This window comes from Bombina bombina, chromosome 9 (genome assembly GCF_027579735.1).
Source record: "Bombina bombina isolate aBomBom1 chromosome 9, aBomBom1.pri, whole genome shotgun sequence".
NCBI classification, from domain to species: Eukaryota; Metazoa; Chordata; class Amphibia; order Anura; family Bombinatoridae; genus Bombina; species Bombina bombina.
This window is the reverse complement of record NC_069507.1, coordinates 52,842,766-52,867,981: the sequence shown is the minus strand read 5'-3', so window position 1 is coordinate 52,867,981 and position 25,216 is coordinate 52,842,766. Positions and strand designations below refer to the sequence as shown.

Below are 25,216 nucleotides of genomic sequence, written 5' to 3'. Positions count from 1 at the left end.
CCATCTATACACAGAGGGGCACAGCGAGTTTATATAACTACTGCAACGGTAACCATCTATACACAGAGGGGCACAGCTCTAGAATTGTGGTTGTAGCATTGCAATGCACAAGAATTGATGCGTATGTCACCACCATTCTATCCTTTCTCCCAGGTGCTGATGCTGATTGACGCAAGTTTTGGGTTTGAGATGGAAACTTTCGAGTTTCTGAACATCTGTCAGGTGCACGGCTTCCCTAAGATAATGGGCGTCCTCACTCACCTGGACTCCTTCAAGAACAACAAGCAGTTGCGCAAAGTCAAGAAGAAGCTGAAGCATCGATTTTGGACTGAGGTTTACCAGGTAATTAGTAGCAGTTTGCTGTTAATGTCATATTGTTTTATTCCTGTGTTATAACCTATTTGACAGTATCTAGTTTAGATTATAGAGCTACCAAAGTCAAAATTAAACTTTTATGAGTCAGAGCAAGCAATTTTAAACCACTCTCCAATTGACTTTTATGATCATATGTACTTTGTTCTTTAGTTGTTCTTTGTTGAAGAGCATATCTTGATGGGCTCATGAACATGAGAACACCCTGCCCTCTAGTCCTCAACAATAAATAGCATTGTTAAAGAAATTGTTACAAACATTGCATGTGCACTCTACTGAACCCATCTAAATATGCTCTTCAACAAAGAATAGCAAGAAAACTGAATTAACTGATAATAGATGTCAGTTGGAAAGTTGTTTTAAAATTGCATGCTCTATCTGAATCATGAAAGTGACATTTTTGATTTTATGTCATTTTTCTCCCTCTTTTTTTCCATAGGGAGCCAAACTTTTCTACTTGTCTGGAATGGTCTATGCAGAGTATCAGAAACAAGAGATACGGAATTTGGGAAGGTTTATCTCTGTTATGAAGTTCCGACCCCTAGTCTGGCAGACGTCTCATCCCTATGTCCTGGCAGACAGGTGATGCTTGAACCTCTACTACTTAAAGGGGCATTAATCTACAAATCTATTTCACCATAAAATGTTAAAGGGACAGTCTACTTGTATTGTTTAAAAAGATAAAGCCTTTACTACCTATTCTCCAGGTTTGCAAAACCAACATTGCTATATTAATATATTTAATAACCTCTGTTTCTAAGCCCCAACAGGCTGCCCCTTTATCTCGGTGCTTTTTAAATCTTGCACATAAGCTAGACGGTGCTAGTTCAGGTGTGTCATAGATAACAACATTGTGCTTACTGCAGCAGAGAATGAAAATGGTTACGCACGAACCAGCACTTTAGTGAATTAGATACAAGTTATCACAGAGGTAAAAAACATATTAATTTAACTATGTTGGTTATGCAAAACTGGGGAATTGGGTAATTAAGGGATTATCTATCTTTTTAAACAATAACAATTTTCAAGTAGACGGTCGCTTTTAAATAATGGATAGAAAAAAAAAATCAATCTTTTCCATTGCCCCTAGAGTGGCTGGAGTGCATCCTTGTAGGATACAGAACAATTACCTGCAACATGCTGCACAGAGATTGCTTGATAATTTATATATGTCCCTATTTTGCCACAGCAAATAAAATAGGAAAAACATTTTCAAGAAGCAAACTGATGCAAGTTTTTTGCTAACAGAAGTTCAGCTTGAAATACATAAAGGGACAGTCAACACCAAAATTATTGTTGTTTAAAAAGATGGATAACGACTTTACGACCTATTCCCCAGTTTTACCCAACATTGTTAAAATAATATACTTCATAACCAGTGTTCCCTCTAAGGCCAGTTTTGTGTGCGGCCCAGCAGTGAAACAGTTAATAAGAGAACCATACCTTCCAGTCTGCATTGTGAAATGTTTGCTAATTGAAGGGTGTGGTTACTTGATTAACTGTTTCACTGCTGGGTCACACACAAAACTGGTCTTAGAGGGAACAGTGTTCATAACATTTAAACCTAAATGTCTGCCTATTTCTAAGCCGCTGCAGGCAGCCTCTTATCACATGCTCTTTATTAAACAAGTGTAACTGCATAGCAAGAGTAGTTTGGGGAAAAGGCTATAGAGTGTATATCTAATCAGCTTGGCTAATGAGCTCATTCACTGATTGAGCTATTTATTTGTAGCATGTTGCAGTGCTAGTGAAATGAATCATACTAAAGTATACTGTATGCACTTTAGTCTTGAAGTTGAATTGTGGCTTTAAATGTCCCTTTTAAAATAGCTTATTTTCTTTTCATTAAAATATTGTCATGATTTTACAAGTGACCAAAAGCTAAGCTATGTTTTAACTGTTATATTTTATTTGTATAAGTCAGGGGTAAGCCATTGGAAGCCCAAAGTTGCATTTGGCCCCCAGAGGTTTCTCATGAAACTTCCCCCACATATCCTCTGAGATAGCTAAGAAAATATAATTAATAACCCCAGGTTACCCATTTAAGGCTCAGCATCTCCTTATGTAAACATATTCATTGTATTTTTTTTGCCATTTTTAGAATGGAAGACCTGACAAATCCAGAAACTATCCGACTGGATCCTAAGTGTGATCGGAAGGTGTCTTTATATGGGTATCTGCGAGGCGCTTACCTGAAAAATAAGAGCGAGGTTCACATAGCAGGTGATAACTCCTACTGGGCGCACTTAAAGGGACACTGAACCCACATTTTTTTCTTTTATAATTCAGAAAGAGCATGCAACTTTCTAATTTACTCCTATTATCAATTTTCTTCGTTCTCTTGCTATCATTATTTGAAAAAGAAGGCATCTAAGCTTTTTTTTGATTTCAGTACTCTGGACAGCACTTTTTTATTGGTGGATGAATTTATCCACCAATCAGCAAGGACAACCCAGGTTGTTCACCAAAAATGGGCCGGCATCTAAACTTACATTTTTGCATTTCAAATAAAGATACCAAGAGAAGGAAGAAAATTTGATAATAGGAGTAAATTAGAAAGTTGCTTAAAATTTCATGCTCAATCTGAATCACGAAAGAAATTTTTTGGGTACAGTGTCCCTTTAAAGTGAAGGTTAAGTTATAGCCTTCATATTTCATTATTAAACTTCTATGCATATTAATTATCTAGTCGCTATATTTTTTTATTTTTATTATTTTATACAGTCTATTTTGCTTACCGTTCCCTTCTATTCTCCTCCCATTAGTTGTTTCCTGGTTTTTGATCCAGTGACGTATAGAGCGGTCCCACCCGCTCTATACGTGTCTAGCAGGCTCGTGCACGGTGACTATTCAAAACTGCGCATGCGTCATTCGTCCGCAATATAGTGTGACGTTTCTAGCACAAATTAAGTAACAAGATCTAGTGTGGGGTAAATCATTTAATGCCATTAAAGAAGCCGATTGTATAGCTGATTGTATACTGTTGCAGCTTGTCGTGGAACTGCAGTTACCTAACAGTGCTTAAATAATATTTTCAGTGCGCATGCGCGAAACGGGGCCACGCTCGCTTTCCCGATGTAAACAGAGAATACTGGCGCATGCGCATATTGTCACAGGAACTGCTGACGTCAATTGACGGCGTCAATTGGCTAGCAAAAAAACGTGGTCAGACTTTAACAACAAAAAAAAAAACGGGGTTGATTTACTGATAGCGAAATTACAAACAAAGAATTTATATATCTAAGGAACGATTTAGAAGTAAAAGTATTGATGAATGAAACTGCCATTTATTTTTTTAGATAAACACAACATTTCATTAGAGCTGATCAAAGTTAACCTTCACTTTAAGTTTGTGTTTCAGTGGAAAATAGCCTATCTGACTTTACTGATGGTTTTGTTTTTTTGCAGGTGTGGGGGATTTTGCCCTGAGTGAAGTCAGCTTTCTGTCTGACCCTTGCCCCCTACCTGACCATCAGAAGAAGCGATCCCTGAACGAAAAGGAGAAGACGATTTATGCCCCACTCTCGGGTGTAGGTGGAGTGGTATATGATAAAGATGCCGTTTACATTGATCTAGCGCCCCATCAAGTCCAGCAGGAGCAGCAGGTAAAGCGTGTTTTGTGGTACAGCATTACGATATTACAGATATATACATTTTGTATAATCTAGGCACATCATCAATCAACACATTACACATGGCTTTAAACTTAATGCATAAATACGATTGTAAACCACAACATGCAGCCATTGAAGTTGTTACTAAAGTTGCTGCAGTGATCACTTTCTGAATTCTCAAACATTTTGACAAAGAAATTAGTGACAATTCTTAAATAAAGTTTGTAGTAAATTGTTATATGCTTAAAGGGTCATAACCTTTTTTTTTATAAATAGTTTATCATGCATGTGAAAGAGAACCAGTTAGACACTGTGTTAGCAAGTAAAATGTTAAATTAGAGCAGTTTTTATTTTTATTTTAAAACTAACTGCATGTTTATTAAAAAATCATACTTGGAGGCATTAAACTCAAATTTTAATGGACTGTTAAATTATGCTTTATTTTTTTAAAAAATGTGATGCACGTTCATTCATTTTGCTGCAGAATGCAGGTCTCTGACATTTCTACATGCTTTATAGTGATTGGTTCATATGTGTTGGAGCTTCTTTTATATTTGCCTCTAATTGGTCACAGCAAATCAAGTAAGATAAACAGTCAAGAAGCTTTTCAAGGGGTGTGTCCTGTTCCTATCAAACAATGCATAGTTTACAATGAAATGATATTTATTTTGCATGTAGATTTTTTTGTAATGGTTTGAATTATTTTTTATGCATAAATACAAATAAAAATGTCAGTTTTATCTCCCTTTTTAAAGAACAATTTTTTTTTTTTTTAACAAACAACTTAAATAAAAAAAAAAAAAAAAGAAACAAACTGTAAAACACTTTTTTTAAATTCAAAGAAAAAATAAATTTGTTTTGTATCCTCTTAATAAAAGCTCTAATAACTAATTTATTTTATTTTCTATTTACAGAGAGCCAAGAAACCCTCTCATGAGCTCGTACAAAGCCTCATTTCTACCAATGTCACCATTGATTCAAAGATGTCTTCCAGCAAAATGTCATTGTTTACAGACTCCAAACCTTTGGGCATCTCAGATGTGGAAAAGAAAGAGTAAGAAATTATTTCAAATGTATATTAAACATCAAGATTTTGTATTGTACATGTAAAGGGACAGCAATTAAACATATTTACACAAAAAAAATCCATTAAAGCTATTTAAACTGAAAGTAACAGGAAATGTGCATATTATTTGCTCAGTAGTTTATTAGGGCACCACCCACAGCTCTGTTGGGGACAGTGACACATGTCCATGATCATGAAAATAAACTGGTTTTATTCAGCATGTGAACATTAAAAAAAAATGTGTAATATAGTTCAGTACTCTTTTTTTTTTTTTTTTTTTTTGGTGGGTAAATTTATGTGAAAGTTGTTTTGAACTGGTCTCCAATCAACACTTTAGCCACAAAAAAGTGTCATAGGGCTAGAGCGCTGATTTGATGAACAGTTCAAACCGTTTTAGTACTTACAATAAAACGGATTAATCTATAACCTAAAGTAATGTTAAACTTTACACTTTTTATTATCATATCCGGAATGGAAACAATATTTTATATGGAGTCTAATTCATCAGTTATAGCAAAGATGCACTATAACTTACTTTTTAATCTAGCTGTGCCATTCTAATACCCGCACTCTGCCCGCCCACTCTAAAAGTAATTTTTTTGCAAGCCAAAGGTTTGAACTGTTCGCCAAATCGGCGTTCTAGCCCTATGGCACTTTTTTTTGTAGCTAGAGCACTGATTTGGCGAATAATTATTTATAAATATATGTATAGCATAAGGACACTGTGGCCCACAGACATGCATGTGACATCATTTATACTGAGATTGCCCTGACGGAGCATAATGTATGTGGTGTTTCTACACATGCTCAGGAGCAGTTGAGGAACAGCACAAGGCATGTCCCTCCCTCTAACTCTGTAGTATTGTATCATAATAAAAAGAAAATGTCTAATATATGTTGCAGCATTTTCATTATTGCGCTAATTCCTGGCTTTAACTATGGGGTTGATCACAATGAGTTTTCTACATTTACCATTCAAATCTATATGGATTTTTGTAAATAAATCATTTAAAAATGTTTTTTTAAAGGATTGTTATTGACTCCTATGTGCTTAACCCCTGCAAGAGATGAAACGCATTTAAAATCAGCTCAGAAGGTAGAATGCACTACTGGGAGCTTAACACAGCTGGTCAGCCAATGACGAGCAGCATATGTGTGTAGCCACCAATCACCAGCTAGCTCCCAGTAGTGCATTGCTGCTACTGAACCTACCTAGGTATGCTTTTCAGCAAAGGATGCCAAGGGAGCATGGTGCATTTGATAAAAAGTAGTAAATTGAAAAGTCTCTTAAAACTACAGGCTCTCTGAATCATGAAAAAATTAAATTTTGACTTTCATGTTCCTTTAATATAAAGTATATAGTATTAAACTATCAGTAATAGGAATAAAACGGGTATATTAAGTGCTTATACACAGATAAGCTAACAGGAAGAGAGGTTTGTAAAAGTTGTACAGGTACAACCCCTTTATATAAACTGCTCGGAATATTTGTAAAATGGTGCAGTTTGGAGAGGGTATTTGGGACCAAGTGTAAACAACAATATCTTATGTCATTTAGGCTATATTTACATATCCTTATACAGCTTATAATGTAGCCTAGATGACGTTTTATAATTTTGTATACATAGTACCCTCACACAAAACCAAACCAAATATGCAGGCAGAAGATTGTGGCTTACTGGTGGGAAAAATTGCATTTTGTAAATTTATATATTATGAAAGTTTGGAATGTGGGGATTTTGTTCCTGTACTATGTAGTGAGACCATTTTATTTTAGATTTTCTGCTTTCAGAACTTTTTTGTTTTCTATGGAAATCGGACAAATTTGCTTGTTCATTCCAGTAAGTTTTCTGCAACTGAAAAGACTATATTTGTTTTATATATATATATATATATATATATATATTTTTTTTTAGAGGATTTTCCAGTGCTGAATAAAAGTCACATTTGCTTTCATATCTATTGGGATGTGTCCCTGCCCGCCAAAAGACCAGTGGAAATTTTCCTTACGCAATTGGGTCTCTAGTATTTTACATGTATTAGAACATGTTTAATTGCTGCACTTTATATGTATGATAGAAAATTATTTTTGTGATTAATATCTTTTTAATTTCTAATGAAGTAGATCAGAAAAAAGTTTTATTCAATATTTTTTTTCTGTCCTCCCCACCAGTTGCCCTTTTCTATTACGCTTTTCACTCTTACCCCATTTCCACTTCTGCTTTTGGCCTAATCTTACATTGTATTTACTGTTTTAGCTTTGTAATGCCTACAGAGGAAAAGGTCATTGACCCTAAGACTGGAAGAGTGAGACGCAAGGCGGTCTTCAACCAAGATCAGGGAATTGATGGTGAGTCTGGAGAGGATGATGACAGTGATGATGAAACTGATGATGATGTTGAGGATGCAGAAGAAGAGGATGATGATGATGACGAGGATGATAATGAAAATGACTCAGAAGAGGAGCTTAGACAAAATAGCAAAGAAAGTGAAGAGCAACATCTAGCCCCAAAGGCTTCTAAGCGACCAAAGATAGAGGAGACCAAATCTGCTTCAAAACCGGAGTTGCCAGCTTTTGCAGACAGTGATGATGACTTGGAACATGAGGATGATGAAGCAAAGGATGTTATTGATGAGGAAGCTGCTGATGATGATGATGAGGAAGCTGATGAGGAGGAGACATCCGACAGTGATGAGGAGGCAGATTTGAAACCAGAGCCATCAGCACCAAGGCAAGTCACTGGTAGGAAAACAACTCCAGCCCTTGACTCCGGGAACTGTACAGGGGAGGATGGGACTTCATCTGATTCTGCAGAAGATATGGACGAAAACGGGGAAGATTCTGCTGATAAGCAGAAGGCTGAGGATCAGGGAGATGGGGATACAACCGAAGAGGAGGATGGAGATGAGGAAGATTTGCTGAAGGAAGATGAGGATTTTGATGAAGGTGATGACCTCTCTGCTGACACAGTGGGTAAGTTATTCCTTAGGGACATCATGTGCCAGCGCTCCTGAGCTGTAATCCAAATTCATATTTCTGGTTTGTGTTAATAACCTCATATGGTGGTTCTTTCTCAGGTGCCTTGAAATGGAAAGAGGACCTGAAAAAGAAGGCAGCAGAGACCTTTTTCCGACAACAGTCTACCCCTAACCTCCGTAAGCTGGTATATGGCACAGGTGTGTACAGTGTGGCAGAGGTTGCTTACAACTTGATTTTCATTATAGACCATTGTTATGAAAAAAAAAACTAAGGTAAAGCACATTGGGCATTCAGAATCTGAATTTACAACAAAACATTTAAACTCGATAGTTTTTTTTTAAAATTCAAAACGTAGTCCCCTTTAGGTTTATTTTGTATTTGCAGACTCATACTATTGTAATGTAGCATTGTACAAAAACTTTCATGATTCAGTTAGAGCTTGCAGTTTTAAACAACTTTACAATGTACTTCTACTGTCAAATTTGTTTTATTCTCCTTGTATCCTTTAAGAGTAAACCTAGGTAGGTTGATCGGAGCCCAGAAGCATGGACGTTTCTTTAGCAGTCTATGGCAGCAGTGTTTGTAACTATGTATCACATTGCTATAAACAATTTTGCAAGCACTGCAGTCAGATGGCTAAAGTTACGTGCACGCTCCTGAGCTCACTTAGGATTACTCTTTAAGAAAGAATATGAAGAAAACGAAGCAAAATGTATCTGTCCAATACATTTAGGTTTTATTTTGACTTTACTGTCCCTTTTTATTGTGTTTTCAATGACTTGTTTATACCAGCAGTAGAGTATAAAATGTATGGGAAATTGTTAATTTAGTTTATTTTGTATATGAAATAGCTGTTTTTGTTCTTTGAAACCACAACCTGTGAAAATGGGCTGATCATGCAGGACATCAGACCTCCATATCTTACCTCTGTATATCACAGCCAAATACTTAAGTAAAGACAATTTTATTTTTTATTTGTTTTCTCTATCTCCTATCTTCTCTGGGAGTGTAATTTTTTCAGATGGCTATGTTTACATATCTTAACTATAGCCAATACGTTAGTATTGACAATTTTAGTATATTTGGGGGTATCACAGGCAAAAACAGTCAACAGTGCCAAAATAAAGGTAAAGGAACACTTTGTAAGCAATTTAATTTATCCGGCAGGTAAAATTGGTCATTGGGAACACATTAAAAGGGAGAAAATGTTACAGTACACTGTCCCTGTCCTTGTAATGTAAAATAATAATCTGTGGTTCCTGAGGCCATTCTAAGGCAAAGGGACTATATTTTGTAAAATAACTATTGCCAGTAATATAAATGTTTGTTTTTTATTGCAGCAACTGGTGGTTGTTAGGCCTGAATGCAATATTTTTGCTGCACCTCTTTATACTTAAAATCTCTGCCTTTGATATTGGGGGCATGATATTGCTGTCCGATACTAGACAGATTTAATACAGATATTTGTATGTCAATATTAAGTTTTGTGCCATAACGGTGTCATTGTTTTCTTTCATGTAATTAGCAAGAGTCCATGAGCTAGTGACGTATGGGATATACATTCCTACCAGGAGGGGCAAAGTTTCCCAAACCTCAAAATGCCTATAAATACACCCCTCACCACACCCACAATTCAGTTTTACAAACTTTGCCTCCTATGGAGGTGGTGAAGTAAGTTTGTGCTAGATTCTACGTTGATATGCGCTCCGCAGCAATTTGGAGCCCGGTTTTCCTCTCAGCGTGCAGTGAATGTCAGAGGGATGTGAGGAGAGTATTGCCTATTTTGAATACAGTGATCTCCTTCTACGGGGTCTATTTCATAGGTTCTCTGTTATCGGTCGTAGAGATTCATCTCTTACCTCCCTTTTCAGATCAACGATATACTCTTTTATATATATACCATTACCTCGGTTGATTTTCGTTTCAGTACTGGTTTGGCTTTCTACAAACATGTAGATGAGTGTCCTGGGGTAAGTAAATCTTATTTTCTGTGACACTCTAAGCTATGGTTGGGCACTTTGTTTATAAAGTTCTAAATATATGTATTCAAACATTTATTTGCCTTTACTCAGGATGTTCAACATTCCTTATTTTCAGACAGTCAGTTTCATATTTGGGATAATGCTTTGAATCATTCATTTTTTCTTACCTTAAAAAACTTGACTCTTTTTTCCCTGTGGGCTGTTAGGCTCGCGGGGGCTGAAAATGCTTCATTTTATTGCGTCATTCTTGGCGCGGACTTTTTTGGCGCAAAAAATCTTTTCTGTTTCCGGCGTCATACGTGTCGCCGGAAGTTGCGTCATTTTTTGACGTCTTTTTTGCGCCAAAAATGTCGGCGTTCCGGATGTGGCGTCATTTTTGGCGCCAAAAAGCTTTTAGGCGCCAAATAATGTGGGCGTCTTATTTGGCGCTAAAAAATATGGGCGTCGCTTTTGTCTCCACATTATTTCAGTCTCATTTTTTCTTTGCTTCTGGTTGCTAGAAGCTTGTTTATTGGCATTTTTTCCCATTCCTGAAACTGTCATTTAAGGAATTTGATCAATTTTGCTTTATATGTTGTTTTTTCTCTTACATATTGCAAGATGTCTCGCGTTGCATCCGAGTCAGAAGATACTTCAGGAAAATCGCTGTCTAGTGCTGGAACTACCAAAGCTAAGTGTATCTGCTGTAAACTTTTGGTAGCTATTCCTCCGGCTGTTGTTTGTATTAATTGTCATGACAAACTTGTTAATGCAGATAATATTTCCTTTAGTAATGTACCATTGCCTGTTGCAGTTCCTTCAACATCTAAGGTGCAGAATGTTCCTGATAACATAAGAGATTTTGTTTCTGAATCCATCAAGAAGGCTATGTCTGTTATTTCTCCTTCTAGTATACATAAAAAATCTTTTAAAACTTCTCTCTCTACAGATGAATTTTTAAATGAACATCATCATTCTGATTCTGATGACTCTTCTGGTTCAGAGGATTCTGTCTCAGAGATTGATGCTGATAAATCTTCATATTTATTTAAAATGGAATTTATTAGTTCTTTACTTAAAGAAGTATTAATTGCTAAACGTACTACTATTCCTACGTCAGATGGTACTTCGTTTAAGGATCCTTTAGATAGGAAAATTGAATCCTTTCTAAGAAAAGCTTATCTGTGTTCAGGTAATCTTCTTAGACCTGCTATATCATTGGCTGATGTTGCTGCAGCTTCAACTTTTTGGTTGGAAACTTTAGCGCAACAAGTAACAGATCATGATTCTCATAATATTATTATTCTTCTTCAACATGCTAATAATTTTATGTGATGCCATTTTTGATATTATCAGAGTTGATGTCAGGTTTATGTCTCTAGCTATTTTAGCTAGAAGAGCTTTATGGCTTAAAACTTGGAATGCTGATATGGCTTCTAAATCAACTCTACTTTCCATTTCTTTCCAGGGTAACAAATTATTTGGTTCTCAGTTGGATTCTATTATTTCAACTGTTACTGGTGGGAAAGGAACTTTTTTACCACAGGATAGAAAATCTAAGGGTAAAAACAGGGCTAATAATCGTTTTCGTTCCTTTCGTTTCAACAAAGAACAAAAGCCTGATCCTTCATCCTCAGGAGCAGTTTCAGTTTGGAAACCATCTCCAGTCTGGAATAAATCCAAGCCTTCTAGAAAGGCAAAGCCAGCTTCTAAGTCCACATGAAGGTGCGGCCCTCATTCCAGCTCAGCTGGTAGGGGGCAGGTTACGTTTTTTCTAAGAAATTTGGATCAATTCTGTTCACAATCTTTGGATTCAGAACATTGTTTCAGAAGGGTACAGAATTGGTTTCAAGATGAGACCTCCTGCAAAGAGATTTTTTCTTTCCCGTGTCCCAGTAAATCCAGTGAAAGCTCAAGCATTTCTGAATTGTGTTTCAGATCTAGAGTTGGCTGGAGTAATTATGCCAGTTCCAGTTCTGGAACAGGGGATGGGGTTTTATTCAAATCTCTTCATTGTACCAAAGAAGGAGAATTCCTTCAGACCAGTTCTGGATCTAAAAATATTGAATCGTTATGTAAGGATACCAACGTTCAAAATGGTAACTGTAAGGACTATCTTGCCTTTTGTTCAGCAAGGGCATTATATGTCCACAATAGATTTACAGGATGCATATCTGCATATTCCGATTCATCCAGATCATTATCAGTTCCTGAGATTCTCTTTTCTGGACAAGCATTACCAGTTTGTGGCTCTGCCGTTTGGCCTAGCTACAGCTCCAAGAATTTTTACAAAGGTTCTCGGTGCCCTTCTGTCTGTAATCAGAGAACAGGGTATTGTGGTATTTCCTTATTTGGACGATATCTTGGTACTTGCTCAGTCTTTACATTTAGCAGAATCTCATACGAATCGACTTGTGTTGTTTCTTCAAGATCATGGTTGGAGGATCAATTCACCAAAAAGTTCATTAATTCCTCAGACAAGGGTAACCTTTCTGGGTTTCCAGATAGATTCAGTGTCCATGACTCTGTCTTTAACAGACAAGAGACGTCTAAAATTGATTTCAGCTTGTCGAAACCTTCAGTCACAATCATTCCCTTCGGTAGCCTTATGCATGGAAATTCTAGGTCTTATGACTGCTGCATCGGACGCGATCCCCTTTGCTCGTTTTCACATGCGACCTCTTCAGCTCTGTATGCTGAATCAATGGTGCAAGGATTACACAAAGATATCTCAATATCTTTAAAACCGATTGTACGACACTCTCTAACGTGGTGGACAGATCACCATCGTTTAATTCAGGGGGCTTCTTTTGTGCTTCCGACCTGGACTGTAATTTCAACAGATGCAAGTCTCACAGGTTGGGGAGCTGTGTGGGGATCTCTGACGGCACAAGGAGTTTGGGAATCTCAGGAGGTGAGATTACCGATCAATATTTTGGAACTCCGTGCAATTTTCAGAGCTCTTCAGTCTTGGCCTCTTCTAAAGAGAGAATCGTTCATTTGTTTTCAGACAGACAATGTCACAACTGTGGCATACATCAATCATCAAGGAGGGACTCACAGTCCTCTGGCTATGAAAGAAGTATCTCGAATTTTGGTTTGGGCGGAATCCAGCTCCTGTCTAATCTCTGCGGTTCATATCCCAGGTATAGACAATTGGGAAGCGGATTATCTCAGTCGCCAAACGTTGCATCCGGGCGAATGGTCTCTTCACCCAGAGGTATTTCTTCAGATTGTTCAAATGTGGGAGCTTCCAGAGATAGATCTGATGGCGTCTCATCTAAACAAGAAACTTCCCAGGTATCTGTCCAGATCCCGGGATCCTCAGGCGGAAGCAGTGGATGCATTATCACTTCCTTGGAAGTATCATCCTGCCTATATCTTTCCGCCTCTAGTTCTTCTTCCAAGAGTAATCTCCAAGATTCTGAAGGAATGCTCGTTTGTTCTGCTGGTAGCTCCGGCATGGCCTCACAGGTTTTGGTATGCGGATCTTGTCCGGATGGCCTCTTGCCAACCGTGGACTCTTCCGCTACGACCAGACCTTCTGTCGCAAGGTCCTTTTTTTCCATCAGGATCTCAAATCCTTAAATTTAAAGGTATGGAGATTGAACGCTTGATTCTTGGTCAAAGAGGTTTCTCTGACTCTGTGATTAATACTATGTTACAGGCTCGTAAATCTGTATCCAGAGAGATATATTATAGAGTCTGGAAGACTTATATTTCTTGGTGTCTTTCTCATCATTTTTCTTGGCATTCTTTTAGAATTCCGAGAATTTTACAGTTTCTTCAGGATGGTTTAGATAAAGGTTTATCCGCAAGTTCTTTGAAAGGACAAATCTCTGCTCTTTCTGTTCTTTTTCACAGAAAGATTGCTAATCTTCCTGATATTCATTGTTTTGTACAAGCTTTGGTTCGTATAAAACCTGTCATTAAGTCAATTTCTCCTCCTTGGAGTTTGAATTTGGTTCTGGGGGCTCTTCAAGCTCCTCCGTTTGAACCTATGCATTCTTTGGACGTTAAATTACTTTCTTGGAAAGTTTTGTTCCTTTTGGCAATCTCTTCTGCCAGAAGAGTTTCTGAATTATCTGCTCTTTCTTGTGAGTCTCCTTTTCTGATTTTTCATCAGGATAAGGCGGTGTTGCGAACTTCTTTTGAATTTTTACCTAAAGTTGTGAATTCCAACAACATTAGTAGAAAAATTGTGGTTCCTTCATTATGTCCTAATCCTAAGAATTCTAAGGAGAAATCGTTGCATTCTTTGGATGTTGTTAGAGCCTTAAAATATTATGTTGAAGCTACTAAGTCTTTCCGAAAGACTTCTAGTTTATTTGTTATCTTTTCCGGTTCTAGAAAAGGCCAGAAAGCTTCTGCCATTTCTTTGGCATCTTGGTTGAAATCTTTAATTCACCTTGCCTATGTTGAGTCGGGTAAAACTCCGCCTCAAAGGATTACAGCTCATTCTACTAGGTCAGTTTCTACTTCCTGGGCGTTTAGGAATGAGGCTTCGGTTGATCAGATTTGCAAAGCAGCAACTTGTTCCTCTTTGCATACTTTTACTAAATTCTACCATTTTGATGTATTTTCTTCTTCTGAAGCAGTTTTTGGTAGAAAAGTACTTCAGGCAGCGGTTTCAGTTTGAATCTTCTGCTTATGTTTTTCATTAAACTTTATTTTGGGTGTGGATTATTTTCAGCAGGAATTGGCTGTCTTTATTTTATCCCTCCCTCTCTAGTGACTCTTACGTGGAAAGATCCACATCTTGGGTAATCATTATCCCATACGTCACTAGCTCATGGACTCTTGCTAATTACATGAAAGAAAACATAATTTATGTAAGAACTTACCTGATAAATTCATTTCTTTCATATTAGCAAGAGTCCATGAGGCCCGCCCTTTTTTTGTGGTGGTTATGATTTTTTTTGTATAAAGCACAATTATTCCAATTCCTTATTTTATATGCTTTCGCACTTTTTTCTTATCACCCCACTTCTTGGCTATTCGTTAAACTGAATTGTGGGTGTGGTGAGGGGTGTATTTATAGGCATTTTGAGGTTTGGGAAACTTTGCCCCTCCTGGTAGGAATGTATATCCCATACGTCACTAGCTCATGGACTCTTGCTAATATGAAAGAAATGAATTTATCAGGTAAGTTCTTACATAAATTATGTTTTTTGAGTCTCTGTGTGAACTGTTTTTTCATGGAACTGTGTTACTTACAGTGGCTGAAGAGGAGGAAGATAAATCTGAAGAAGCGTCAGAAGAACTTGGTGGTTTGTTTCATGTGAACCTTCCAGACAAGGAGTCCAAAAGGGCAGCTAATGCATTGGATTGCTCCAAATTTGTAGCTGAAAATCCCCAGGACTGGGATGTGGAAGAGGTATATGTGTGTTACATAAAAACATTTACTGACTGCAAATACAAGATGAATTGGATAAGCTATTGTTCTCTGTGTTGTTAATGAGAGTTATAGGAGCTGTGAATAGGAAGGGTTCACAACCAGGCTCATCTACATAACACAACTCGGGCTTGCCATGACTTATGGTTTAATTAAACGTGCTGCAAAATACTGTATTCCTCTAGCTCTGGTTACATGTATGTTTTAAAACTTTGGGGCAATCAGGTTTTTAGCACAAAAATAGCAATTCAAATTGTATGTATGTGTGTGTGTGTGTGTGTGTGTGTGTATATATATATATATATATATATATATATATATATATATATTTGTGTGTGTATATATACCTGCTACTTTACAATTTAAGATTATGTTCTGATTTTGCAATTTGTGTAAAAACTGTGTTCAGCTTCCACTACATAAGTCCCTTAACATGCTTGAATGGTTGTACCATATCACCTCCCTCCATTCTCTCTTGTAACACATAAATAATAAAGGGACATAAAACCCCTAATGTTTCTTTTATGATTTAAAAATAGCTTACAATTTTGAACAACTTATTGACTTCTATTATCAAATTCTTTTCATTCTCTTGGTATTTTTTGTTGAAAAGCAGGGACATAAGCTTAGTAACGTACGTGTCTTGAGCACTATATGGCAGCAATTTTGCAAGAAAGCTATTCATTTGCAAGGGCACTATTTGGCAGCACTATTCCCTGCCATGTAGTGCTACAGACACCTACCTAAGTTTCTTTTCAGCAAAGAATATCATGAGAACAAAGCAAATTTAATAAAGTAAATTGGAAACTTTTTTTTAAAATTGTGTGGTTTCATATCCCTTTAAGGTCATGCATTTTTTTTTTTCCTTGTAAGTTTTACTTTTGAGACTGGACCATGTTAGTAGCCATGATTCACTGCATCTCATTTGTGGTTTCCTTGACAGGTGATGAGCTGCATTCGTGATTGCTTTGTCACTGGAAATTGGGAAGCGGACAAGGATGCAGAGAAACTTCTGCAGGAAGATGGTAAGAGTTTCGCACTGAGGAGTGTAAAGTATATTTAGTAAACCTAATAATGCATCAATGCTGGTAACTGGATTTAATTCAAAGTCCAAATCTTTATTTTCACTACTGTAAAAGCTGTTTCATGCGAAGTGCAATTCTAGTGGGGGGACAGACCCATAATCTGTATCACTTCCTCAAAGATTGTTCAGTAAATTGTAGAGTCTTTATCAGTAAATATGCCAGATGTCCTCGTGTGGCTTTGCAGTTTAGGAAAACCGATATCCCTACGCTAAAAACGTTGTAGAAAGACCATAGTGCATAGACCCCTGGTTATGCTTTCTGTGCCACACCCAGCAACATATCATCACCCACTTGGCTCTTAAAATGACATTGTAGTCAAATTATTTTTTGTTAAATGTCCCCTTTTAGCTAAAACAGTGCTTTTTTTTTTTTTTTTTTTTTTTTTTTTCCTTTTTGTGAAAAATGCATTTTTCTGTACCGTTATTTTTTTTTTTTCCCTCTTTTAAACCAGGCTTGCAGAGGCTTGTTCCTATCCACCAATACAGCTGAGGGAGTTGTCCTTATTTGCCAATTAGCATTTGTAGGACGTGCACAACTGACACAGCTGTATTAGTTTTATATTTACATTGTATTAGGAATGCCCTGCCATGGGTCTTTATGAATTTATCTTATAGTTTAGCAGTTACCCCAATACTGAGCATTACAGGATTTTAATTTAAATTACTTAAAGCGACATTCCGGTCAAAATTTAAATGCACATAGATGAATTACATCTTTGAATAGAAACATATTTGAAATATACATGTATTGGCAAAAATTCTTCTAGTAAAAGTTATGACTGTTTTAGTGCTGGTGCACGGTGCATACTTAAATACACATTTGAAAGCGCTGTAGCTTTTATTAGAAGCATTTTTGCTAATACATGTGTGTTACAAAAATGCTTCTATTCAAAACTGAAATGCATCCATGTGGATTCCAACTTTGTCTGGAATGTCCCTTTAAAAATGTATTTATCATAAATTATTTCAAGCAAAAAAAAGTTTTTTTTCCATGCTACTCATTCTTTTTGTTACCTGAAGGCACTTTTATCACTGGAGTGCCCGCAAAAGAAATCTTAGTTCTATTTATGAAATGAAGAGAGACATATTTATTTAATTCTACACATACAGTCCCAATGAAAGTGATGCTACATACTTCAATTGTTCCAACACATAAATGAGATAATCAGTAAAAGTCTCTTTCTCTCTCTATCATCTCTATCTCTCTACTATCCCTATCTGTTTAAAAGGATATTTATTGATCAAAAATCTTCATGTGATCAGTTATTTTGCTAGAGATCTGTGTCGTTTTTAGACATTGACCATGATAAGGCAAGACAACACAACTTTTATGCTTTATGTCCACAGAGGAGGTTTATGGGGATTTTGAAGATTTGGAAACGGGAAAGGTTCACAAAGGAAAACCTGAATCCCAGGAGGAGGAGGTATTACTACCCTAAAACCGCATTACATGTTTGTCTATAAACAATAGCTCCTGAAGGGTTTACTGTGTAGCGCTCTAAGCATTAGCTACGTATTGTTAATTCTGCAGATGGAGAGTGAAGGTGAGGAAGAACAAACCGTTGTCAAAACAGAGGAAGATCAAAAGAAGAAGCGTCTGGAGAAGAAGCGGAAACTAAAGGAGAGATTTGACTTACAATATGATGACGGGGAGACTGATGCTACGTATTTTGATGACTTGAAGGAAGAGATGCAAAAGCAGGCTGAGGTTGGCATTGGCTGCTACATTTATCTCTAATTCCTCTGTATTTGTTATGGTTTGGCTGAGGCGTGAACCCTTTGCCCCCTGTGCAATGACTGGTTGTACCATGAAGGCTAATTTGAATTTGTATTCAGAGAAGGAATTGCCTTGTGTTAGGGCTGGGCTGGTTTGTTAGCCATATTATGTATTCTGGGTATTTTACAGTTACCAAAGAACTTGTGCATCAGTCATGACCCGCTGTCCTAAAGTAAAACTAATACCTGCCTTTTTAGGGTTTCCTTAGGATAGGAAAATTGATATACAGTAGTGTTTTTTTTTTTTGTATATGGGACAACTTGGCGGCACTATACAAATAAATGATAATAATAATAACAACTGTGCTACAGCGATTCCATCTTGATTTCCAGCTTAGTGAGTGCATCTGACATTTTCCTTGAATGTTTGTATGAATCTGTTTTTTATTTTTTCCCCACTTCTAAGCTGAACCGAGCTGAGTTTGAAGACCAAGAGGATGATGTCCGTGTGCAGTTTGAAGGTTTCCGGCCTGGCATGTACCTCCGCATTGAGATTGAAAGTGTCCCATGCGAGTTTGTGGTGAACTTTGACCCACATTATCCTATGATTCTCGGAGGACTTGGCAATGGAGAGGGGAATGTTGGATACATCCAGGTAAAAAAATAAATAAAAGTAAATATAACTAACTGGGCTGTGGTTCAGAATTCCAACAGTATAGACCCATACAGTGTCACAGAGAAAGCTGTGACATAAATAATGTGGTCAGTATCACAACCAACTAAACCATCTATGATCTATAGTGGACTGGAGAGAATCGTTCAACTGGGGAAGGATAGTGCTCAGTAGCCCTCCTAATGCGATTGTACCGACCTAGGGCATAGCCTCTTTTTGTCATAATATGCCATACACAAGAGAACTTTCCTGTAGCATATCAGTCTGACCCCATCCATAAGGACTGATGATCTATGACAGCAGGCTGTGGGTGTTTCAGAAGAAATTAAAAATGAACTAAAATATAGTTATGCAATGAAATAATCTTTATTAATTATACATGATAATTAAAGTAACTTAAGATGTAAAAACAAGTATGTTAGCAATAAAATGTATTATGTTAAAACGGGTACTTTTGTTATAACAGCTTGTGTATAATGATAGAAAGACTGCATCGTGGTAGCTTTTATCATATGAGACTAGTTAAACATTGACTGGGTTTAACATTGTCCCAGATGTTTTGTTTTTTATAGAATGCAAACTTTTGTATTACAATAAGTTATATAAATGAGAATCCGGATTAGGGAGACAAACAAGGAAGTGAGATAGAACAACGGCTGCTGAGACTGGTAGGGGAAGGAGAATAAAGATGAGATGTGTTGTGGCCCATTTAGGGACAGATATGAGTTCCTACAGTGATCTAGAAATACCTGTTTAGCATCCACGTGATTCTGATTCATGATTATATTTATTTAAAAAAAGTAATACTGCAAAGGCATTTTTTTACTACACAAGGCTAACTATTTTTGTATGGTTAATTTTGAGCTAAACATACCTTTTAATTGATAAATCATTATATTGATAAAGTAGGCATGCTTACATATAAATATACATGGAACCTTCCCGTAGATGCGTCTGAAGAAGCATCGCTGGCACAAGAGGATACTGAAGACTAGAGATCCTTTGATTTTCTCCCTGGGCTGGAGACGTTTCCAAACCATCCCCCTGTATTACATTGAGGACCACAATGGGCGACACAGGCTCCTAAAGTACACCCCGGAGCACATGCACTGTGGCGCTACCATATGGGGTAAGGGTCTTAGATACTGCGGGTTTAACGCATCTTTCTTAAAATACAGCAAAACATCCTGATTAATGGAAACTTGTTACTATTTTCTTTAACAATGAAGTAGGAGTTTATAAAACAAAATGGAGATTACCTTGAGATACAGCTTTTATTTGTGATAAAAACACAAAAAATAAAATGAGTTCAGATAGAACTTCACCACACTGAGTTATGCATATAAGGAAGTGGGAACTAGACGTTAAAATTATTTTCACATGACAAATATTAAAGGGACTGTGTACACTGATTTTTTTTTTGTGTTAAGAAATTCTACAGTCCTAACACATATGTTTCATCCTGATAACAAATGATAAAATATAAAATATTTCTCAGTATTTTAAACCATTTAAGCCAGTTGCATTCCCCCTGCTTACCAGAATTGAACGTTCGTCTCCCAGCTCCATGTTCACTCTCCCATTCAGCTGCGTGTCGCTTGTGTTGATTAATGCTCTACTCACGCTCCAGGGGAGGGGCAATGACATCACTGCTAGTGTAAAGAGCTGTGCCAGGCTGAATATAAGCCGTGCACAGCTGTTTGATTCAGAACTTCTTTACCTGTACTTTGGCAGCATCGTGTCACTGTAAGGGGGGGGGGGGGGCAGCACAGAACTGACAGGATTGTGTGACACACAAGGGAACAGACAAAGCACTGCCATTTGGCTTCATTATGTTCACAATCTACATTTTAATTTTATATTGTGCTTTCTGTGATCCAGATCTGGAGAATACCTTAATAGGCACTAGGGATAGACCAATTATCGGAGCGGATGATTATTAGGGCCAATATTTGGAATTTCTGAAATATTCGGTATCCGCCAGAAACTTACCGATTTATGCAGCAAATCAAAAGAAATTTAGCTCTGTGTACTTCAGGGAAACAATGTAGTTTTAAGTGACACAAATCATCTATAGCACATATAAGCTGGACATAGCATCTAATAATAAATAGCACTGATAACAGAGTCCAAGCCCAGGTGTTCCTGGGAGCTCAGTTACCAACTACCATACCCCTAATGGCAGGCCTGTAGATAGACTTGCATAAAGAAACTTATATGATTTGTGAAATGGAAAATGTGATCTTTTAAGTGGCACTTAAAGCTACATAGTTTCCCTGAAGTACACAGAGCTAAATTACTTTTGATTTGCTCATAGGGGTCAGCAATACATAAAATCAATCTGCTTTCTAATTGCTGTCAGAAATAGAACATTATTTAATGCATTCTGATAAATTTTACACATTTGAAAAACATTTCACTAAAACTGCTATATTTGACGATTTTTTTTATTTAAATATTTTATTTTCCTCTTTGATGGGCATAGAAAAAAATAATTAAAAAAATGATAGTTCAGGCACATCAATTAAATGTCCACAACAACAAACCTTGAGTAAAAAGCTATGCAGAATAGGAGACTATTATCACTATTCTCTAGCATTGGATAACAATGCTCCGACCATTAGGTGATGCTGTTACACATGTATAAAACTGTCCATAAGTGACATAATAAACTTATAGTCCACTCCTCAGTACCAGGGAAGGTATTTGCAATCCAGTAAATATATTAGCTTATTTAAAAATTAAAGCAAATAAATAAACCTAGCACTGATATTCCAGCATGTCATTTATTTCCCTGTCAAGTGGCAGTATATATATATATATATATATATATATATATATATATATATATATATATATATATATATATATATATATATATATATATATTTAAGTAGAATGTTACCATTCAGTGTCAGTGAGTGGAAACAGGCGTTACTCAAGTAAATGCGCTAGTCAGAGGTATGAAAATCTCATAGAGCAGCTATGAAGGTACAAATATTGTATGATAGACTAAGTCTATACAATATAGGAAAAATAGGAGTCAAAGGGTAAACAGCGCTTATGGAGATTCTTAAAAACTGAATAATATTAAAATCTCGGCAGTGTTGGTGGGTAAAGAAAACAAAAAAAAAAAAAAAAAAAAAAGGGAAGAGAAGTATATGAATATACGTATATATATTAGAGTCTTTGATAGGATATTGGAATCCTAGTGTAATGAAGGCGTAATAGATACCCTTACCAAAAGTTACCTCAATCCTATGAGGTAAGTTTGCCGCATTGGAGGATGTATCTAGTGGTTGAATGAATCCTGGATGTTCTGGTCTGTATAAAATCGCTGCCTCTTGGAGTAGAATGGGATGTGGGTCCCCTTTGTGCTGGTTTCTTTAGGAAACTTCCTGTATTTATTGCCTCTTGGAGCTTGGTTTTCTTGTCTTGGTATGAACTTTAGGATGTCAGAGCAGGTGACGTGGTTACAGGGTACTTATTTCTTTTTTCTTTTCTTATTTTTTCTTCATTTTCCTTAGAGTTGTGTCAGCAGATACAAAACTCACGTCTGTGGTACACAAAGATATTTCCTTCCTTCCTAGTACTGTGTGCATAAAATATTTCCAAGCACGCCACTCACAAATTTCCCTTTTCCGACTCCGAAAAGGGAAATTTGTGAGTGGCGTGCTTGGAAATATTTTATGCACACAGTACTAGGAAGGAAGGAAATATCTTTGTGTACCACAGACGTGAGTTTTGTATCTGCTGACACAACTCTAAGGAAAATGAAGAAAAAATAAGAAAAGAAAAAAGAAATAAGTACCCTGTAACCACGTCACCTGCTCTGACATCCTAAAGTTCATACCAAGACAAGAAAACCAAGCTCCAAGAGGCAATAAATACAGGAAGTTTCCTAAAGAAACCAGCACAAAGGGGACCCACATCCCATTCTACTCCAAGAGGCAGCGATTTTATACAGACCAGAACATCCAGGATTCATTCAACCACTAGATACATCCTCCAATGCGGCAAACTTACCTCATAGGATTGAGGTAACTTTTGGTAAGGGTATCTATTACGCCTTCATTACACTAGGATTCCAATATCCTATCAAAGACTCTAATATATATACGTATATTCATATACTTCTCTTCCCTTTTTTTTTTTTTTTTTTTTTTGTTTTCTTTACCCACCAACACTGCCGAGATTTTAATATTATTCAGTTTTTAAGAATCTCCATAAGCGCTGTTTACCCTTTGACTCCCATATATATATATATATATATATATATATATATATATATATATATATATATATATATATATATATATATATATATATATATATATATATATATTCTTTACTTTTAACCCTCATCTGTAAAGTGTACCAAGTGAACGTGTTTTTAGTGAAGTGGTAACAATATATGAAAAAAACATGCTGAAATTTATGGTTTCTGCACTATAATGTTTTTCTACTTAACTGGGAGTATTTAAGAAGTCATGTAGTGTCTAGCTTTGCAGTAGTGACTTAAATTAAATTTTATATCGGTGTGCAGTTTAAAAGGTATTTACACAATTTTTATATGTTTTGGGAAGCCATTTAATAAGTTAATTTTCAAGCACTTTATTTTTCCCAGTTGTTTACTTTTAATGTTTAAAATTTTAATAAGCATGTGAGTTTATACCAGATTAGTGTAGAAATTGTGTTGATTTTTCAAAACTTTAAATGTACAGAATATCAGCCCCTGTTATCAGTTATCGGCCTGAAAGATGGCCAATAATTGGTATCGGCCCTGAAAAAACGATATTGGTCTATCGGCACCATCAAGGAGCCAAGTATGTGATTGTGGGCACACTCTTAGAGGACTGGCACCTGCTCTTGTCATTAGTGTGCATTGCTCTTTTTATATGTAGGTGTCTCCTGGAGTTTAGCCTATTGAGTTTGATTGGAGGGGGGGCATGTCAGCATAGGATCTTTGCACAGCCCTTTTATGTGGATGTCCAAGTAATACACACCCAAAACATTGGCGCGAAATACTTTTATGTAAGATTATTATTATTACTATTTTATTATTTTCTGCAGAGCTCTGCTTGTATCAAGTCAGCAGCGATAGTCCCGCAACTCAGATCTATAACCAGCGCTGCTGATTGGATCAGCGGCTGTTTCTTCTCAGGACCAGCAATGCTCTGTGGCTGCCAATCTCTGTTTCTACTGTGTTTTTAACCCCTTTGTTAAACACAAACTAGTGCAGAGCCTAGAGTCTTAAAATGACATGCTGTAAAGAATTAGAACATGTAATTATGGTTAAGTATAATGCATGTTTGTGTACATCTGATTCCTAAGCGTCACTTTCAACCCTGAAAAGGCTAATTTTTTACACTAGCGCTGAAATCTAATTCACAGCTATATTTTTTTAGAAAGGAAATTTATTTTACAAGATCAATAATAAAAGGCATGATCAGTAATTAAATATAAGTTAAAGGAACATTAAAATAAAATGATTTAAAGCATACAATTTTAAACAACTTTTCAGTGAAATATTTATTTGGTTTCAATCTCTTGGTATTCTTTGTTTAAAGACATACCTAGGTATGCTCAGGAGCAACAATGTACTACTGAGAGCTAGTTGCTAGTTGGTGACTGCACATGTATGCCTCTTGTCATTGGCTCACCCAATGTTTTCAGCTAGCTCCCAGTAGTGCATTGCTGCTCCTTCAACAAAGGATAGCGAGAGAATGAAGCAAATAATTGTTTAAAATTGTATGTTCTATCTGAATCATGAGAAAAATGTTGGGGTTTTATTCACCTCTAAGAAAATTCTAAAATGTAAGAATAAATATTTTAATTTTTAAATTGGATAATATCTTCTGTTGCAATAGGAATTTATAGCATAAAATCGCCATGTACCTTGTTAAATAATTGCGTTTTATTTTCAGGTCCCATAACCCCTCAAGGAACCGGCTTCTTGGCAGTCCAGTCTGTCAGCACTACTACTGTGAGTAATGTGTTACATGTATTAGGGCCAAACAGAAAGTCATCCGTGTGATTAGTCTGTGTGTCTTTAAAGTGATTGTAAAGTTAAATGACTTAAAGCCCAGCATTTAAAAATACTCTTAGAAACATGGGCACTTTACAATTACACCTTTGTGTTACTGTAAACCTACCGTCTATCCTCCGCCCGCATCTCCTTCAGTATCTAGCAGATCGATGACGTTTCCGGTCTGATTGGAGGAAGCCGGAATCGTCATCGATATGCTAAATACTGAAGGAGATGCGGGCGGAGGATCGGCGGTTAGTTTACAGAAACAAAAAGGTAAGTATTTTGAAAAAGAAGCTTAATTGTAAAGTTTAATGACTTAAAGTG

At 36.6% G+C, this 25,216-nt stretch overlaps 1 protein-coding gene across 2 annotated transcripts in view; it reads left to right on the top strand.

Moving 5' to 3' along the window:
• Positions 1–25,216, top strand: part of BMS1 (BMS1 ribosome biogenesis factor) — a 48,495-nt gene that overhangs the window by 6,502 nt on the left and 16,777 nt on the right. For both annotated transcript variants that reach the window (XM_053692095.1, XM_053692094.1), the window contains exons 5-18: positions 154–342; positions 812–954; positions 2,474–2,595; positions 3,781–3,977; positions 4,901–5,040; positions 7,311–8,026; positions 8,131–8,229; positions 15,213–15,370; positions 16,332–16,413; positions 17,820–17,896; positions 18,004–18,180; positions 18,655–18,843; positions 19,810–19,990; positions 24,789–24,847. In XM_053692095.1, the coding sequence (XP_053548070.1) occupies positions 154–342; positions 812–954; positions 2,474–2,595; positions 3,781–3,977; positions 4,901–5,040; positions 7,311–8,026; positions 8,131–8,229; positions 15,213–15,370; positions 16,332–16,413; positions 17,820–17,896; positions 18,004–18,180; positions 18,655–18,843; positions 19,810–19,990; positions 24,789–24,847 (2,529 nt within the window). The remainder of the gene's footprint in view (positions 1–153; positions 343–811; positions 955–2,473; positions 2,596–3,780; positions 3,978–4,900; positions 5,041–7,310; positions 8,027–8,130; positions 8,230–15,212; positions 15,371–16,331; positions 16,414–17,819; positions 17,897–18,003; positions 18,181–18,654; positions 18,844–19,809; positions 19,991–24,788; positions 24,848–25,216) is intronic.